The sequence below is a fragment of the Quercus lobata genome, chromosome 10, assembly GCF_001633185.2.
Source record: "Quercus lobata isolate SW786 chromosome 10, ValleyOak3.0 Primary Assembly, whole genome shotgun sequence".
NCBI lineage: Eukaryota > Viridiplantae > Streptophyta > Magnoliopsida > Fagales > Fagaceae > Quercus > Quercus lobata.
The window spans coordinates 41960524-41974199 of NC_044913.1; the positions used below are offsets into that span (position 1 = coordinate 41960524).

At 40.6% G+C, this 13676-nt stretch overlaps 1 protein-coding gene across 1 annotated transcript; it reads left to right on the top strand.

Annotated features, from left to right (window-relative positions):
- The first annotated feature begins 7943 nt into the window (after positions 1–7943).
- Positions 7944–8456, top strand: LOC115964774. Its single transcript, XM_031084026.1, has one exon. The coding sequence runs from the start codon at positions 7944–7946 to the stop codon at positions 8454–8456; it is 513 nt and encodes a 170-aa protein (XP_030939886.1).
- Positions 8457–13676: the final 5220 nt, after the last annotated feature.

Sequence of the window (13676 nt, forward strand, 5' to 3'; positions counted from 1 at the left end):
CTCAAGCTCCCTCTCTCTTTCTTCTTCTTCTTCTTCTTCTTCTTCTTCTTCTCTCTCTCTCTCTCTCTCTCTCTCTCTCTCTCTCTCTCTCTCTCTTTTCTTCTTTCTTCTCAGACCTCTCTCTTTCTCTCTTTTTACTCTTTTCTTTTTTCTTCTCAAACCTTACTATCTCTTTCTCTTTCTTCTCTCTCTTCTCGAATATCAGACACTGCATTAGAGTTTTGGGTGTCCCACAATGGAGGAGGTGACTTGAAACCCACGATAGAGTCCCACCACCGCAACGATGACCCTCGTCTCTCTTCTTTAATCTCTATCTTGTTGGAAGATTTTAGTTTTTTATTTTTATTTTTATTTGCAATTTTTAGATTTGAAATTTGTTGGAGGATTTCGGTGTTTGTGGTGGTGACTATGGGTTTGTTTTGGGTATTTGGTTGGGTTTGTTTTGGGTTGTGGAGGATGTGGTGGTTATGTGGTTGTGGTGGTGGTCACTAGTTGTGTTTTGTATTGGTCTGACTTTTGAGTTAATATTATTTTAATGTGTTGTAAATATTATTTTAATGTATGAGATTAAAGAATAAAATATGTGATGTATGGTGTATTGTAAAATGATGTGTTAAATTGACATATTTTTGCAACCTTTGATGCTAGTGCTCTAACAAGGCATTGCAGACTTTGGCCCATCACGCTTCACTGCAACAGGAGTCTTATCTTTGGCTTTAATAGAGGAAAATTTAGATAATTCACCACCATTTTAAATTTATTATTGAAATAAAATTGCCATTCCTTATAAAAAAAATTTTAAAAAAATTGTCTTGTATGATTATTCTATTTTATTGTTTGTGTGAGCACAGTTTTGCAATTCTACCGTCTTATCATGTGTAAGCAGTAGCATAAGGTGTGCTAAATGCTAAATTTTTAGCATTTAGCATATCATACCAAAAAAAAAAAAACTTTCATGAGATGTATCAAAAGCTAACTAAATTGCTACAATATTTTTTTATTCCTCTCAGTCTCTCTCTCTCTTATATTCCCTACTTGATAAATATATTTGTTTTGTTAATGTAGATGAGGTTTGTTTTAAATTATTTTAATGTGTTATAATCTTAAAATAAAATATGTGATGTAGATGTATTGTAAAATAGTATTAAAATAGATAAAATAACTTTTTGATGTGTCAAAATAGCATTTTTTTTAAAACACCTGATGTTGGTGTTCTAAAATATGTCATTTTAACACACTAAAAGTTACTTTATTTATTTTAAGACAACATTTAACAATACACCCTATATCACATGTTCTATTTAAGATTATATTAAAATAATCTAAAATATCCTTAAAAAAATTAAAAAATTAACCCAAAAAAAAAAAAAATACAAACTCGGCACTGTCCCTCACATCCCACCCCTACAACCTACCATCAGGGACACGAAAACCCACCACATCAGAACACCACAAAACCAATCCCAAAACCCATAATAATAATAATAATAATAATAATGCCTTGTTTGCACAATAAATGCTAAATATGTAAGAATCTACTACTTTTTGGATACTCGATTTTAAGGAAATCGAGTTTCCTATGATACTCGAGTTCCATAAAAAATTTTCGACAAATATGAAGTTTATTTTTTCAAATAACTCAAGTTTCTAGAACTCAAGTTACAATGCAAACTCGAGTTTAAAAAAGGCAGTAAATCTCTAAATATTTCTAAAACAGTGGTAGTGAGCCATTTTTGCCCCTCTAACCAGGCTTGAGATCTGGGTTTGAGAGAACCCGTTCTTGAAAAAATTAACCACAGAATCTGCTTTCTCTGGGGTTTCGAAATGAACATACTTGGAAGCTGATAGAGCAGCTTCTTGTGAGAACCCAAGTGTGTTTATGTGGTATGAGACTGAAAATGGTTATTGATTTGCAGTCGTTGAAATGTAGTTGCATTTCAAAGATAAAGATAAAGATGGGTTTTGAAGAAAACCCAGTTTGTGAATTGGTGTTTGAGCTATAGTAATGTGTTTACCACCATTTAGAATGGTTTTGCAAAAATGATAAAACATGGGTTCTGAAATATTGAAATTCAAGGAGTGAGAAAGAAAGAAACTCGCCTATGCCTTCTGTGAGTAGAGCGAATTTTTGAACTCCACCAGGCACCAGTAGAAAGTTCTTTCTGATAAAACTAGAACCCTCGTGTCAGATTGCAGAGGGTTTAATGGATTTTGGACACTAGATGAGGAAACAACTTCTATATCAGAAATACTAAGAAGGTATGTGGGGTTTCTTTCGCTAAAAAAAGTCATCAAGGCCCAATTCACACACCCATCTGTTCAGCTCTTCTAGCCGTTAGAAATTAGAACCACCGACTAAGCCAATTCCTAATAGGATTTGGAAACACAAATTACAAACTTCTTGAGTTTTAGTTTTCCGTGTTCGCATTGAACATCTCCCACACCGTTTATTCCCTTCTTCTATTTAACTCCAACACTGCCTTCTCTTTCTCTTTCATTCAAAAACCATCCCCCATAATTGTTAAACTCTCTCTCTAAATTTTTCTCAGCGTGATGGAAGGATTTTCAGGGTCCTCCATACCCAGTTCATGTGCATTACCGTGCCCATCAGAGTGGGGTTTATTCTCTAAACCCAGAACTGGACAAGCTATTGACTATAAACTTGCTGCCTTGAAGCATAAATATGCTAGGCTACAAGACCTGAAAAACCAACAAAGAAAAGGAGGAGAAAAGAGTGAACTTTCATTGGATTTATTGCTTTCTTCTACGCTGGAGAAGAGAAACACAGCCGTTGCAGCCTTGTTGAAGCAAAGGAGTGCTATGTTACAAGCCCAGCGAAATCAAAAACTAAGAGATGGCAAAAAGAGTGAACTTCCATCGGTTTCTTCCAAGGTCATGACAGAGAATATCCCAACTAATGATCAGATTAATTTGATTTTTTCTACAAGGAAACAAAGAGAACCTGTCTTTTATAATTTTCTTGCTACGATGGAAAAGAAAGATCGCAAACCTCAGATTAGTGAAGCAAAACTATCTAAGACCGAGAACCAGCATGAAGTGGAAGAGGTCTCAACAGAATTGAGGTTGGGTTACGGTCCTAATTGCATCAACCAAAAGAGGAAATCACCTGAAAACTTTGCTAGTAACGTCTCTTTTTCGTCTCAAGATTGTGAAATAAGCAAAAGAAAGAAAGTTGATAGCCATAAAGTTGTAAAGGAAGAAAGTCATAGAGGTGCTTCATTGGACGGGTTTGAGGATACTTGCGTTGTAAGGAAGAGGGTTGAGGCAAGCTATAGTAACGAGCAATGGGTGAGGCTCTTTTTGGAGACAGACTTGGTAAAGAAGCATGTTTTGGTTGAGTTAGAACAAAAATATATTGAAGATTTCATAACTAAGTATGGGGTACAAGTGGTTGTTTGGGATTTTGATACCAAGTCTGAACATCAATTGATCTTCAAACAGAGAACAAATGGGAGCAATGTCTTCATTGAAGATTGGACCAAGGAATTTGTTATAAGGAGGGAACTAAAAGAAGGTGATGAGATTGGACTTTTTTGGGATAAAAGCAATTCAAGATTCAATTTTAGCATTCTCAAGCGAAATTTCTGCAGAGAATCCTCCCACAACTAGATTTCTTAGACAAGCTCTTTGTGGATTTTGGGTTACCTCGGGCATGGCAGCTTTGAAGATAGTAACTATTTCTCTTTTCTTTTTTCTTTTTTCTTTTTTCTTTTTTTATTTTATTTTTTCAGCGGAAGGTCAAATAAGTGCTTAAAGGAAAGCCTAGATGTGTAGTTTGACATTAAATAATTTCATCTTGAAATACATAATAATTTTTGAGATACGAACAAAAAATAGTGAGCAAAAATCTTTTTGGTTGCATTCTGCGCTTTTTGATTAATATTATTCGCCTTGAAATCTAAATTATCAAAAGATATTTCATTTGTCTTTATTTCCTCATCATTAAGGATTGAAGTCATTGAATTATTAACAAATACAAAATGTAGTGACTATAGTTGTAATTAACTAAAATTAAGTTGTAAACTTTCAGTTGGCTATCACGAAGGGTTACTAATCAAAAATGCAAAATATAATGACTACAATTGTGATTTACAAGTTAAGTTGTGAACTTTAAGCACACTATTATGAAGGTTACTAATTAATTCAAATTGGAAGAGAAAGTTTTGTTGCATTTGGAAGATTCTTGAGTATGTTTCTCGTTGTTAGTTCTTTTAGGATCATATTACAACAAGATAACAAAGTATACGAAAAATGGGTATATTATCCTACATGTCGATAACTACCGAGTTTCCCATAGGCAATCAAATTACATATGAATTGCCAAATAGTACAAAAAGAAGTGCCAAGAGCCATGTAGGCATATAGCTTAGTCAGCACCTCTGTATTTTTAATAAAAACATCTGCCATTCAAATCTCCCAACCCCAACTTTGAAGCAACAAATCTAGAGAAACAACAACGAAGCAACCCCATGGTTCGGATTGAAACCAAGCGATGATTTGGACTGAACCCAGGCAAAGCAACCCCACGGTTTGGACTGAACCCAGGCAATGATTCGGACTGAACGCAAGCGACAGCCTCTGTTCTCTGAAACTTCCATGGCTCTTCCTCCGACCATCATTGCCATCATCGGCAGTGGTCTGATCTCAAGTTCATCTCTCTGAACCCGAATCAAATCCTCTTCTCTCAAGCCAACTCGATCTCTCGGCAAAACCCCAGCCACCACCATCATAATGATTACTTCTCCACCTCAGATTCTCTCTCTCTCTCTAAACTAGATTGCAGCCTAAAGCAAGCAACAAAAACAAAAACAACAATAAACAACAAACCTAGAGAAGCAACAACGGAGCAACCCCATGGTTCAGACTAAAACCAAGCGATGATTGGGACTGAACCCCAGGCGAAGCAACCCCATGGTTCGGATTGAACCCAGGAGATGATTCAGACTAAACCCAGGTGGCGGCCTTTGCTCTCTGAAACTTCCATGGCCGAGCCTCCTTGGCTCTTCTTCCGACCATCATCACCACCATCAGCAGTGGTCTGATCTCAAGTTCATCTCTCTAAACACGAACCAAATCCTCTTCTCTTAAGCCAACTCGATCTAACGACGAAACCCCAACCACCACCATCATAATGATGACTTCTCCACCTCAGATTCTCTCTCTCTCTCTCTCTCTCTCTCTCTCTCTCTCTCTCTCTCTCTCTCTCTCTCTCTTTAAACCAAATTTACAGGAACTCGAGCCTTTGGGTATTTTCTGAATCTTTGATTTAGGTCTTAAGAAAAGAAAAAGAAGGAAGAGCAATGGGTTTTAAGTATTTTCTTAATCTTTGATTTGAGTCTTAAAAAAGAAAAATGAAGGAAGAACAAGAACTCAGTGTGGAACTAGAACTCGAGTCTCTAAACTCGAGTTCCACGTTGATTTTAATCCACATTAGCTCTGCAAGCACATGGAACTCGAGTCTTAGAGACTCGAGTTGCTACAGTTAACTTAAGTCTCAATGACTTGAGATGCTAAATTTTCTAAATAGTTTGGAAATATTGCTAACTAACAAAATTGTTAGCAAAATGGTATTTTTTTGCAAAAAAAAGGTCCTAGAATTTGGGCTTGTCAACCTTTTTTTTTTCCTTTAGAATTTTGTTACATTTAGCTTGCCCCCTAGAAAAATTTCTTGGCTCCACCACTAGTGGGAGTGGTGTGGCAATTTAAGTTTCGTTTGGGAGTTCATAAGAGAATGGAAAGGAGTGAAATCGAATTAAGTAATATTGTTTGGATGTTTTAAAATAAAGGAATGGAAAGCAATGGAAATGAATGGAATGTAAGTAACCTTGTTTGGGAGTAACATAGAAGGAAAGGAATGAAATCATTTTATGACAATATTACTATTAGATTCCTATTTTAAAATAAAATGTTGAATATATAGGAGTATTTTGGGAGTTTTAGTAAAAAATCCATTAAATCTAATTTCATTCCCTCCAATTCCTCCCAATTTTGGGAGAGATGAAAATTTGAGATTTTAAGGGAATAGAAAGGAATAAGTGTTTTCTCTTACCCATTTCATTCTCTCTCATTTAAATTCCCAAAAAAATGATGAATTTTCCATTCGCTCCATAAAAACTCCCAAACAAGGGAATGGAAAAATATTCTAAAACTATTCTTTTTATTTCTTTTCATTTCATTCCATTCCATTTTCTCCTTTCAAATGAGAGCTAAATTAGTATGTCTTTTTCCTTTCTAAAGTCATCACGTGTGCATCTATCTTTCTTTTTCTTTTCTTTTTTATTCTTTTTATATTTTTATATTTTTTCATTTTTCTTTCATTCCTTCACTTGTTGTTTATTGTAAATATTATAATTTTTTTTTTTCTAAATATAAATATATACTATTTATGTTAATATATACTCAGGTAATATATAATGACTAATATATTAAACCTATACATATTATAATTTATATTTAAAAAAAACTTATATATATCTTGTAAAATCCGAAATAGTATACCGGTATCAACCAGTACCTAAAATATTTTGTTTCCTTAATCAAACTGAAATAGTCTCTAGTATGGCATTGACTCTCTTAACTAAAACCCATAATAATAATAATAATAATAATAATAATAATAATAACTAGTCGCTAACCCGTGCATCGTTCTAAGAAATGCTAAATATTTTTTTTTTTATCAAATTAAATGCATTTTTTGTCAGGTTGAGAGAAATTTAGTCAACTTAAATGAACCTTTTCGCTTTGGATTTTAAGGAATAACTCACACAAAAAGGAATATACAAATTTCATTAGGATTTGAGCTGGTCAACCAAGGTAGGTGTGTGTGTCTATATATATATATATATATATATATAGTGACCTTGTCAAATATTTCTTAATCTGCCAACAAAGCAAATTATTGCTCATTTGAAGCAATTTACAATGTTCATTCTAGGCAAAAGCTTACACATCTTTTGTTGTTGTGATTTACAATTTGAGTAGATGAAAAATAATATGATGTTCTATCACTGGTTATTGCCTTCACAACAAAAAAGGTAAAATTTCAAATCAAAAGATTGCATATCACATTTGTGGGAGGCCATTCGATTAATAGGTCCATTAAGGTCAGGATTGTTGGGCCTGTGGCCCATCCAAGGATGCATATCCGTCCGAGGAGGCCAAGTCCGGTCATAAGATAATTGCTGAAGGGGGTGGTGGACAATATCACGAGGGTGAGGTGCTGTATTCATCCGAGGACGCCATACTCCTTGGCACTATGCGTCCGAGGACGAGTAGGGCGCAGTCTTGTGGCAGTCGGGCCTCAGGGTCACGTCACCAATGCTGATAAGATTGCAGACCAAGGGTAAAAGGGAAAAGATAGACAAATATCTATAGTCACAGCTACCTCCGCATTAATGACTTCTCAACCAACTCTCTGGCCGCATTAATGTGGAGGTAATACCTGAACAGTAAGGAGGCAGCCTTACAGCTGCCCATAGGAAGTTCCAGGAGGTGCTGGATGGGACAGAAAGAAATCCTCCGAACCCAACCTACACGTGTGCGGTGAGGATGGAAGGCAAAGGGTGGTATATAAACTGAAAGAAGAACATACGAAAGGGGGAATCGAAACAGAAAAAGGAAAGAAAAGAAAAACACAGAGAAAAGAAGAAGAGCAAAAGGAGAGAAAAAGAATTCTATTGATCACCAAAGAAAACGATTGTAATACCAACTTTAGACCTTTAATATACGGGAGAGTGAGTCTTTTGGAGATACCACAGTTAACTTAGTTCTTTACACCCACGCTCTACAAATCATATTGTTTGGGCCTTTTTACGTGCGAACCCAACACTGTTACGGTTCGTTACGAATCGTGTCTTTACAATTGGCGCCGTCTGTGGGAAGAGCTTGTGTTAGCTTATAGAACTTCCGGTACAACGTTTTCGATGGAAGAAGTGGAACCACTTCACCCTGCAGCGGGACCGCATCAGGAGGATGTCAACCTGCATCAGGCGGAGTCAAGGGGCTCTCAGCATGGTGGTTCTCGAAGGAGTCCTGAGCGGAGAGAAGGCCGGGAGGGGAGTGTACGTACAACTCCTACTACCAGGAGCCACTCTCGGGGGAAGAATCACGTCTCCCACGCGAAGTATGATGGGAATCTGCAACGTGAGATTGCAGATTTGAAGAGGGAGTTGCGCCATGCACGGCGGGAACGTTCCCCACCTTGCTCCGGACCATCATCTGAGGAGTCAGATGGAACTAGTTACAGGCGGAGATCGAGAACTCCGCAAAGCGAGACCTTCTCATTTGAAGAGGAGCGTCGCCATCGACGTAGGCGTAGAAGTCCAACTAGCAGGGGCTTAGGAAACGAAGCCATGAACAAAGCCCTGAGTCAAATTTCCAAGTCACCCTTTACGAGGAACATAGACGATGTTACCCATCTTCGGTGGTTCCATTAGCCTACGTTCTCTCTGTATGATGGCCATTCGGATCCGGTGGAACATGTAAGCTATTACAGCCAGAAGATGGCTATTCACTCCAGAGATGATGCTTTGATGTGCAAGATTTTTCCATCGAGTTTGGGTCCGACGGCGATGAGGTGGTTCAATGGCTTAAGGGCCAACTCTGTTGGATCTTTCAAAACGTTGACTCGGGCTTTTGATGCTCGCTTTATTACATGCAGCAGGACTTCTCGGCCTTTGGGATCCTTGTTGACTTTGTCTATGCGAGAGGGTGAGACTCTCAAGAGTTACTCGGATAGGTACTGGGAAATGTTTAACGAAATCGAGGGAAAGAATGATCCTGTGGTTATAACCACTTTCAAAGCTGGTCTCCCAGCTGATCACGATTTGAGGAAGTCCTTGACGGGTAAACCTGTCACTAGTGTGCGCCAGCTGATGGACAGAATAGATAAGTACAGAAGAGTAGAAAAAGATCAACTACAGGGGAAAGGAAAGGCCAAGATGATCCCTCAGGAGAGGAGGGATTTCAGGTCGGATCGTTATAATAACAGCCGACCAAGGAGGGACTTTGTTGGGCAGTCGGGCTCGGCGGACGCCCAGGTTGTTAATGCAGTATTTCGGGAGCCTGTTCATCAGGTTTTGGAGAAGATAAAGAACGAGCCATTCTTCAAATGGCCGAACAAGATGGCGGGAGAGCCTAGAAAACGCAACCCGAGTTTGTATTGCCATTACCATCAGGATCATGGGCACACAACAGATAACTGCAGGAATTTATGAGACCATTTGGAGCAGTTGGTCCGTGAAGGGAAATTAAAGCAACTCTTGCATCACTCCAGCGGAAGGGCGAGTCAAGCAGGTTTCGAGGTGCGTGGGGATGCTTCATCAAGGCTCCCCCTGGGTACGATTAACGTTATCTTTGCAGCCCCGGGGAGGACTGGATCTTGCCCCTCCAGAGTGTTGTCGGTGTCCCGATCCCCGGCCGAGGATCATTCTCAAGCAGTGAAGAGAGCCAAGAGGCGTGTCTCCTTGATTTTGGGTTTTTCGGATGAGGATCTGGTTGGGACCATACAGCCCCATGAGGATGCTTTGGTGGTAACGTTGAGGATTAGCGGGTATGATGTCCGAAGAGTGATGGTTGATCAGGGAAGCGCAGTGGATGTGATGTATCCAGATTTGTACAAGGGGCTAGGGTTGAAGCCAGAGGACTTAACAACCTATGATTCCCCTCTGGTAAGTTTTGAGGGAAGGTTGGTCATTCCCATGGGGCTAATCAGGCTGCCCATGCAGTTAGGCACGGATGTGGTGGAGGTGAACTTTATTGTCGTAGATGTTTTTTCTCCGTACACGGCTATTGTGGGCAGACCTTGGCTTCATACCCTTAAAGCGGTCTCCTCTACTCTCCATCAGAAGGTGAAATACTCATCCGGAGACCAAGTTTTGGAAATAGTAGGGAGTCAGGTGGTTTCCCGACAGTGCCTAGTGGCGGCTATACAGCATCGGCCAGAAGCAGAAACCTCGGCAACGGCCGACAATGAGTTATAGCAATTAAAGTCCCCAGTATCAAGCTCAGACGTGCTGGCCAATGGGGTAGAGTGTGAAGATTTGGAGAAGGTAGTTGTTGCTGATGATCTAGAAAAATTCTTCCAGGTTGGGGCTAAATTGCCTTTGCAAGAGAAAGCGAGTTTGCTGGAATTCCTCCGAGCCAATGTGGACATGTTTGCATGGGACCCGTATGAAGCCCCAGGGGTAGACCCGAATTTCATTTGTCATCGACTCAACGTGAACCCTGCCGTGGTGCCCAGGAGACAACCTCCTCGGCGACCATCGAAGGAACATGCTGAGGCAGTTAGAAGCGAAGTTGCTAAACTCAAACAGGCCGGGGCTATCAAGGAAGTTTTTTACCCTCAGTGGTTGGCCAATACGGTGGTAGTAAAAAAGAAGACTGGAAAATGGCGGGTGTGCGTGGACTTCACGGACCTTAATAAGGCCTGCCCCAAGGATCCACTTCCTATGCCGAAGATCGACCAGTTGGTGGATGCGACCGTGGGTCACCCTAGGATGAGTTTCTTGGATGCCTTCCAAGGGTATCACCAAATACCGCTGGCCGCTGATGATCAAGAAAAGACTACTTTCGTGACCCCGATTGGGAACTACCATTACAAGGTGATGCCCTTCGGTTTGAAAAATGCTAGGTCTACCTACCAACGCATGATGACGAAAATGTTTGAACCATAACTGGGCAGAAATATTGAAGTTTATATCAATGATATGGTGGTGAAAAGTAAAGTAGTGTCCGAACATGTGGAGGATCTCACTAGTATCTTCGGGATACTGAGAAAACATAAGCTGCGCTTGAATGCTTCGAAGTGCTCCTTTGGTGTAGGTTCCGGGAAGTTCTTGGGGTACATGGTGACCCATAGAGGAATTGAGGTGAATCCAGACCAGATTAGGGCCATTAACAATTTGCAAGCACCTCGGAATCCAAAAGAAGTGCAGAAACTGACTGGGATGACTGCTGCGTTGAATCGGTTCATCTCCAGGTCGGCTGAGAGGTGTCGTCCTTTTTTCCGCCTGTTACATAAGTGGCAAGGATTCGAATGGACCGCGGAGTGTGCTGAAGCGTTCCAGCAGTTGAAAGATTACTTGTCCAAGCCGCCTATCATGTCTAGCCCTGAGGTGGATGAGGTGTTGTATGCCTATTTGGCGGTAGCCCCTCATGCTGTTAGTTTCGTCTTGATACGAGAAGACAATGACGTCCAAAGGCCAGTTTATTATGTAAGTAAATCCCTCCATGAAGCCGAGGTGAGATATCTGTCATTAGAAAAGGCCATACTGGCGGTGGTCCATGCAACACGTAAACTTCCGCACTATTTTCAAGCTCATACTGTGGTTATTTTGACCCAACTGCCTTTTAAGTCCATACTCAGAAGTGCTGACTACACCGGAAGAATTGTCAAGTAGGGCACGATTCTGGGTGCTTTTGACATCAAATACATGCCCCGCACCTCTGTAAAAGGTCAAGTCCTCACCGATCTGGTGGCTGAATTCGCTGAGTGCCCCGAGGAAGTTAGTAGGAATCAAGATCACTTGGATGAAAAATCGGTTGGCCTAATATTCGCACAAGGAGAGTCTTTATGGAAAGTGTACGTGGATGGGGCCGCAAACCAACGGGGAGCAGGATTGGAATTGGTGTTGATATCCCCCGAAGAGGTCATCATCGAGAAGTCGTTAAGACTAGGGTTCTCGGCTACTAACAATGAATCAGAATACGAAGCATTGATAATGGGAATGAGCATGGTCCATAAAATGGGTGGAAAGGCAGTGAAATTATTCTTAGACTTGAGGTTGGTAGTCGGCCAGCTGACCGGAAAGTTGGAGGCCTGAGACCCAAGGATGCAAGGGTATCTGGATCGGGTTAGGCGTATGCGAACGGAGTTCGAGTCTTTTGACGTGTTACATATTCCTCGAGGTGAAAATACCCACGCTGATTCCTTGGCAACCCTTGCCACCTCCTCAGTACGAAATTTCCCTCGGGTGATTATCGTCGAAGACTTGTGTACTCCCACCTCACCAGAAAGGGAGGTTTGCCAAATCCGTCAAGCTAGTCTGTAGCCAAGCTGGATGGATCCCATATTAAAATTTCTTGAAAGTTGTACGAAGGAGAAAATACGAAGGAGAGCTCCTCGGTACTGGTTATCTGAGAATAAAAAGTTATACAGACGGTCCTTCTCTGGGCCATATTTGCTCTGTGTGCCTCCTGAGACAGCAGAGTCAATTCTGGAAGAATTGCATGAGGGCATTTGTGGAAGCCATACAGGAGGAAGGTCTCTATCATGCCGAGCCCTCACATAAGGTTATTGGTGGCCAAACATGCGGAGGGAAGCACAGGAGTACATTAAGAAATGTGATCAGTGCCAGAGATATGCTCCGAATATCCACCAACCGGGAGGAGTTCTTAACCCTCTCTCTAGCCCCTGGCCTTTTGCGCAATGGGGGCTGGACATTGTCGGCCCTTTTCCTAAAGCCATAGGAAACAAGAAGTACCTGCTGGTTGGCACAGACTACTTCACTAAATGGGTTGAAGCTGAGCCCTTGGCGAACATCAGGGACGTAGATGTGAAGAAGTTTGTCTGGAGGAACATTGTTACACGATTTGGAATTCCCCGAACTCTTGTCTTAGATAACGGACTCCAATTCGATAGCAATGCCTTTAGGGAATATTGTTCAGAACTGGGAATAAGAAACAGATATTCCACTCCAGCTTATCCACAAGGCAATGGGCAGGCTGAAGCTGTTAACAAAGTAATAGTCAATGGGCTTAAGAAGAGACTGGATGATGCGAAAGGAAAATGGGTGGAAGAATTGCCACATGTGCTTTGGACGTATCGGACAACACCCCGACGTTCGACGGGGGAAACTCCCTTCTCCATGACCTATGGGGCCGAGGCCATCATTCCCCTGGAAACTGGGTTCCCGACGTTAAGGACCAGTACATTCGCTTCGGGTAATAATGATGCGATGTTGGAAAAAAGTTTAGACCTGATTGAAGAACGAAGGGAAAGTGCGATGGTTCGACTAGCTTACTACCAACATAAACTCAAGCAGGGCTATGATAGCAATGTGAGGATGAGGCCATTAGCCATAGGAGATCTGGTGCTGAGGAAAGTCCTGGGGGCCACTAAGAATCCAAATTGGGGAAAACTGGGACCTAATTGGGAGGGGCCATATCGGATCACTTCCGTAGCAAGAATAGGAGCCTACTATCTAGAGGACCTAGATGAAAAACCTGTACTCCATCCTTGGAATGTAAATAATCTCAAGAGGTATTATTATTAATAAAAGTGTTTCAATTCAAATATTTTCTTTTTTAACTTATGTCAACCATACATCCGGTACTCCTGTATCCTATGATTTGTATTGAAATGTTAAACAGAAACTAGGCTATGCCAGGTCCTCGGATCGCAAACTTAGTGGAAATTAACGTCCTATGATTTGTATTGAAATGTTAAACAGAAACTAAGTTATGCCAGGTCCTCAGATCGCAAACTTAGTGGAAATTAACATCCCATGTTGTATATTGAATTGTTAAACAGAAACTAAGTTATGCCAGGTCCTCGGATCGCAAACTTAGTGGAAATTAACATCCCATGTTGTATATTGAATTGTTAAACAGAAACTAAGTTATGCCAGGTCCTCGGATCGCAAACTTAGTGGAAA

Bases quoted from the DNA above. Each gene is read 5' to 3' on its own strand.
- LOC115964774 (XM_031084026.1), top strand. From the start codon at position 7,944: ATGGAAGAAGTGGAACCACTTCACCCTGCAGCGGGACCGCATCAGGAG.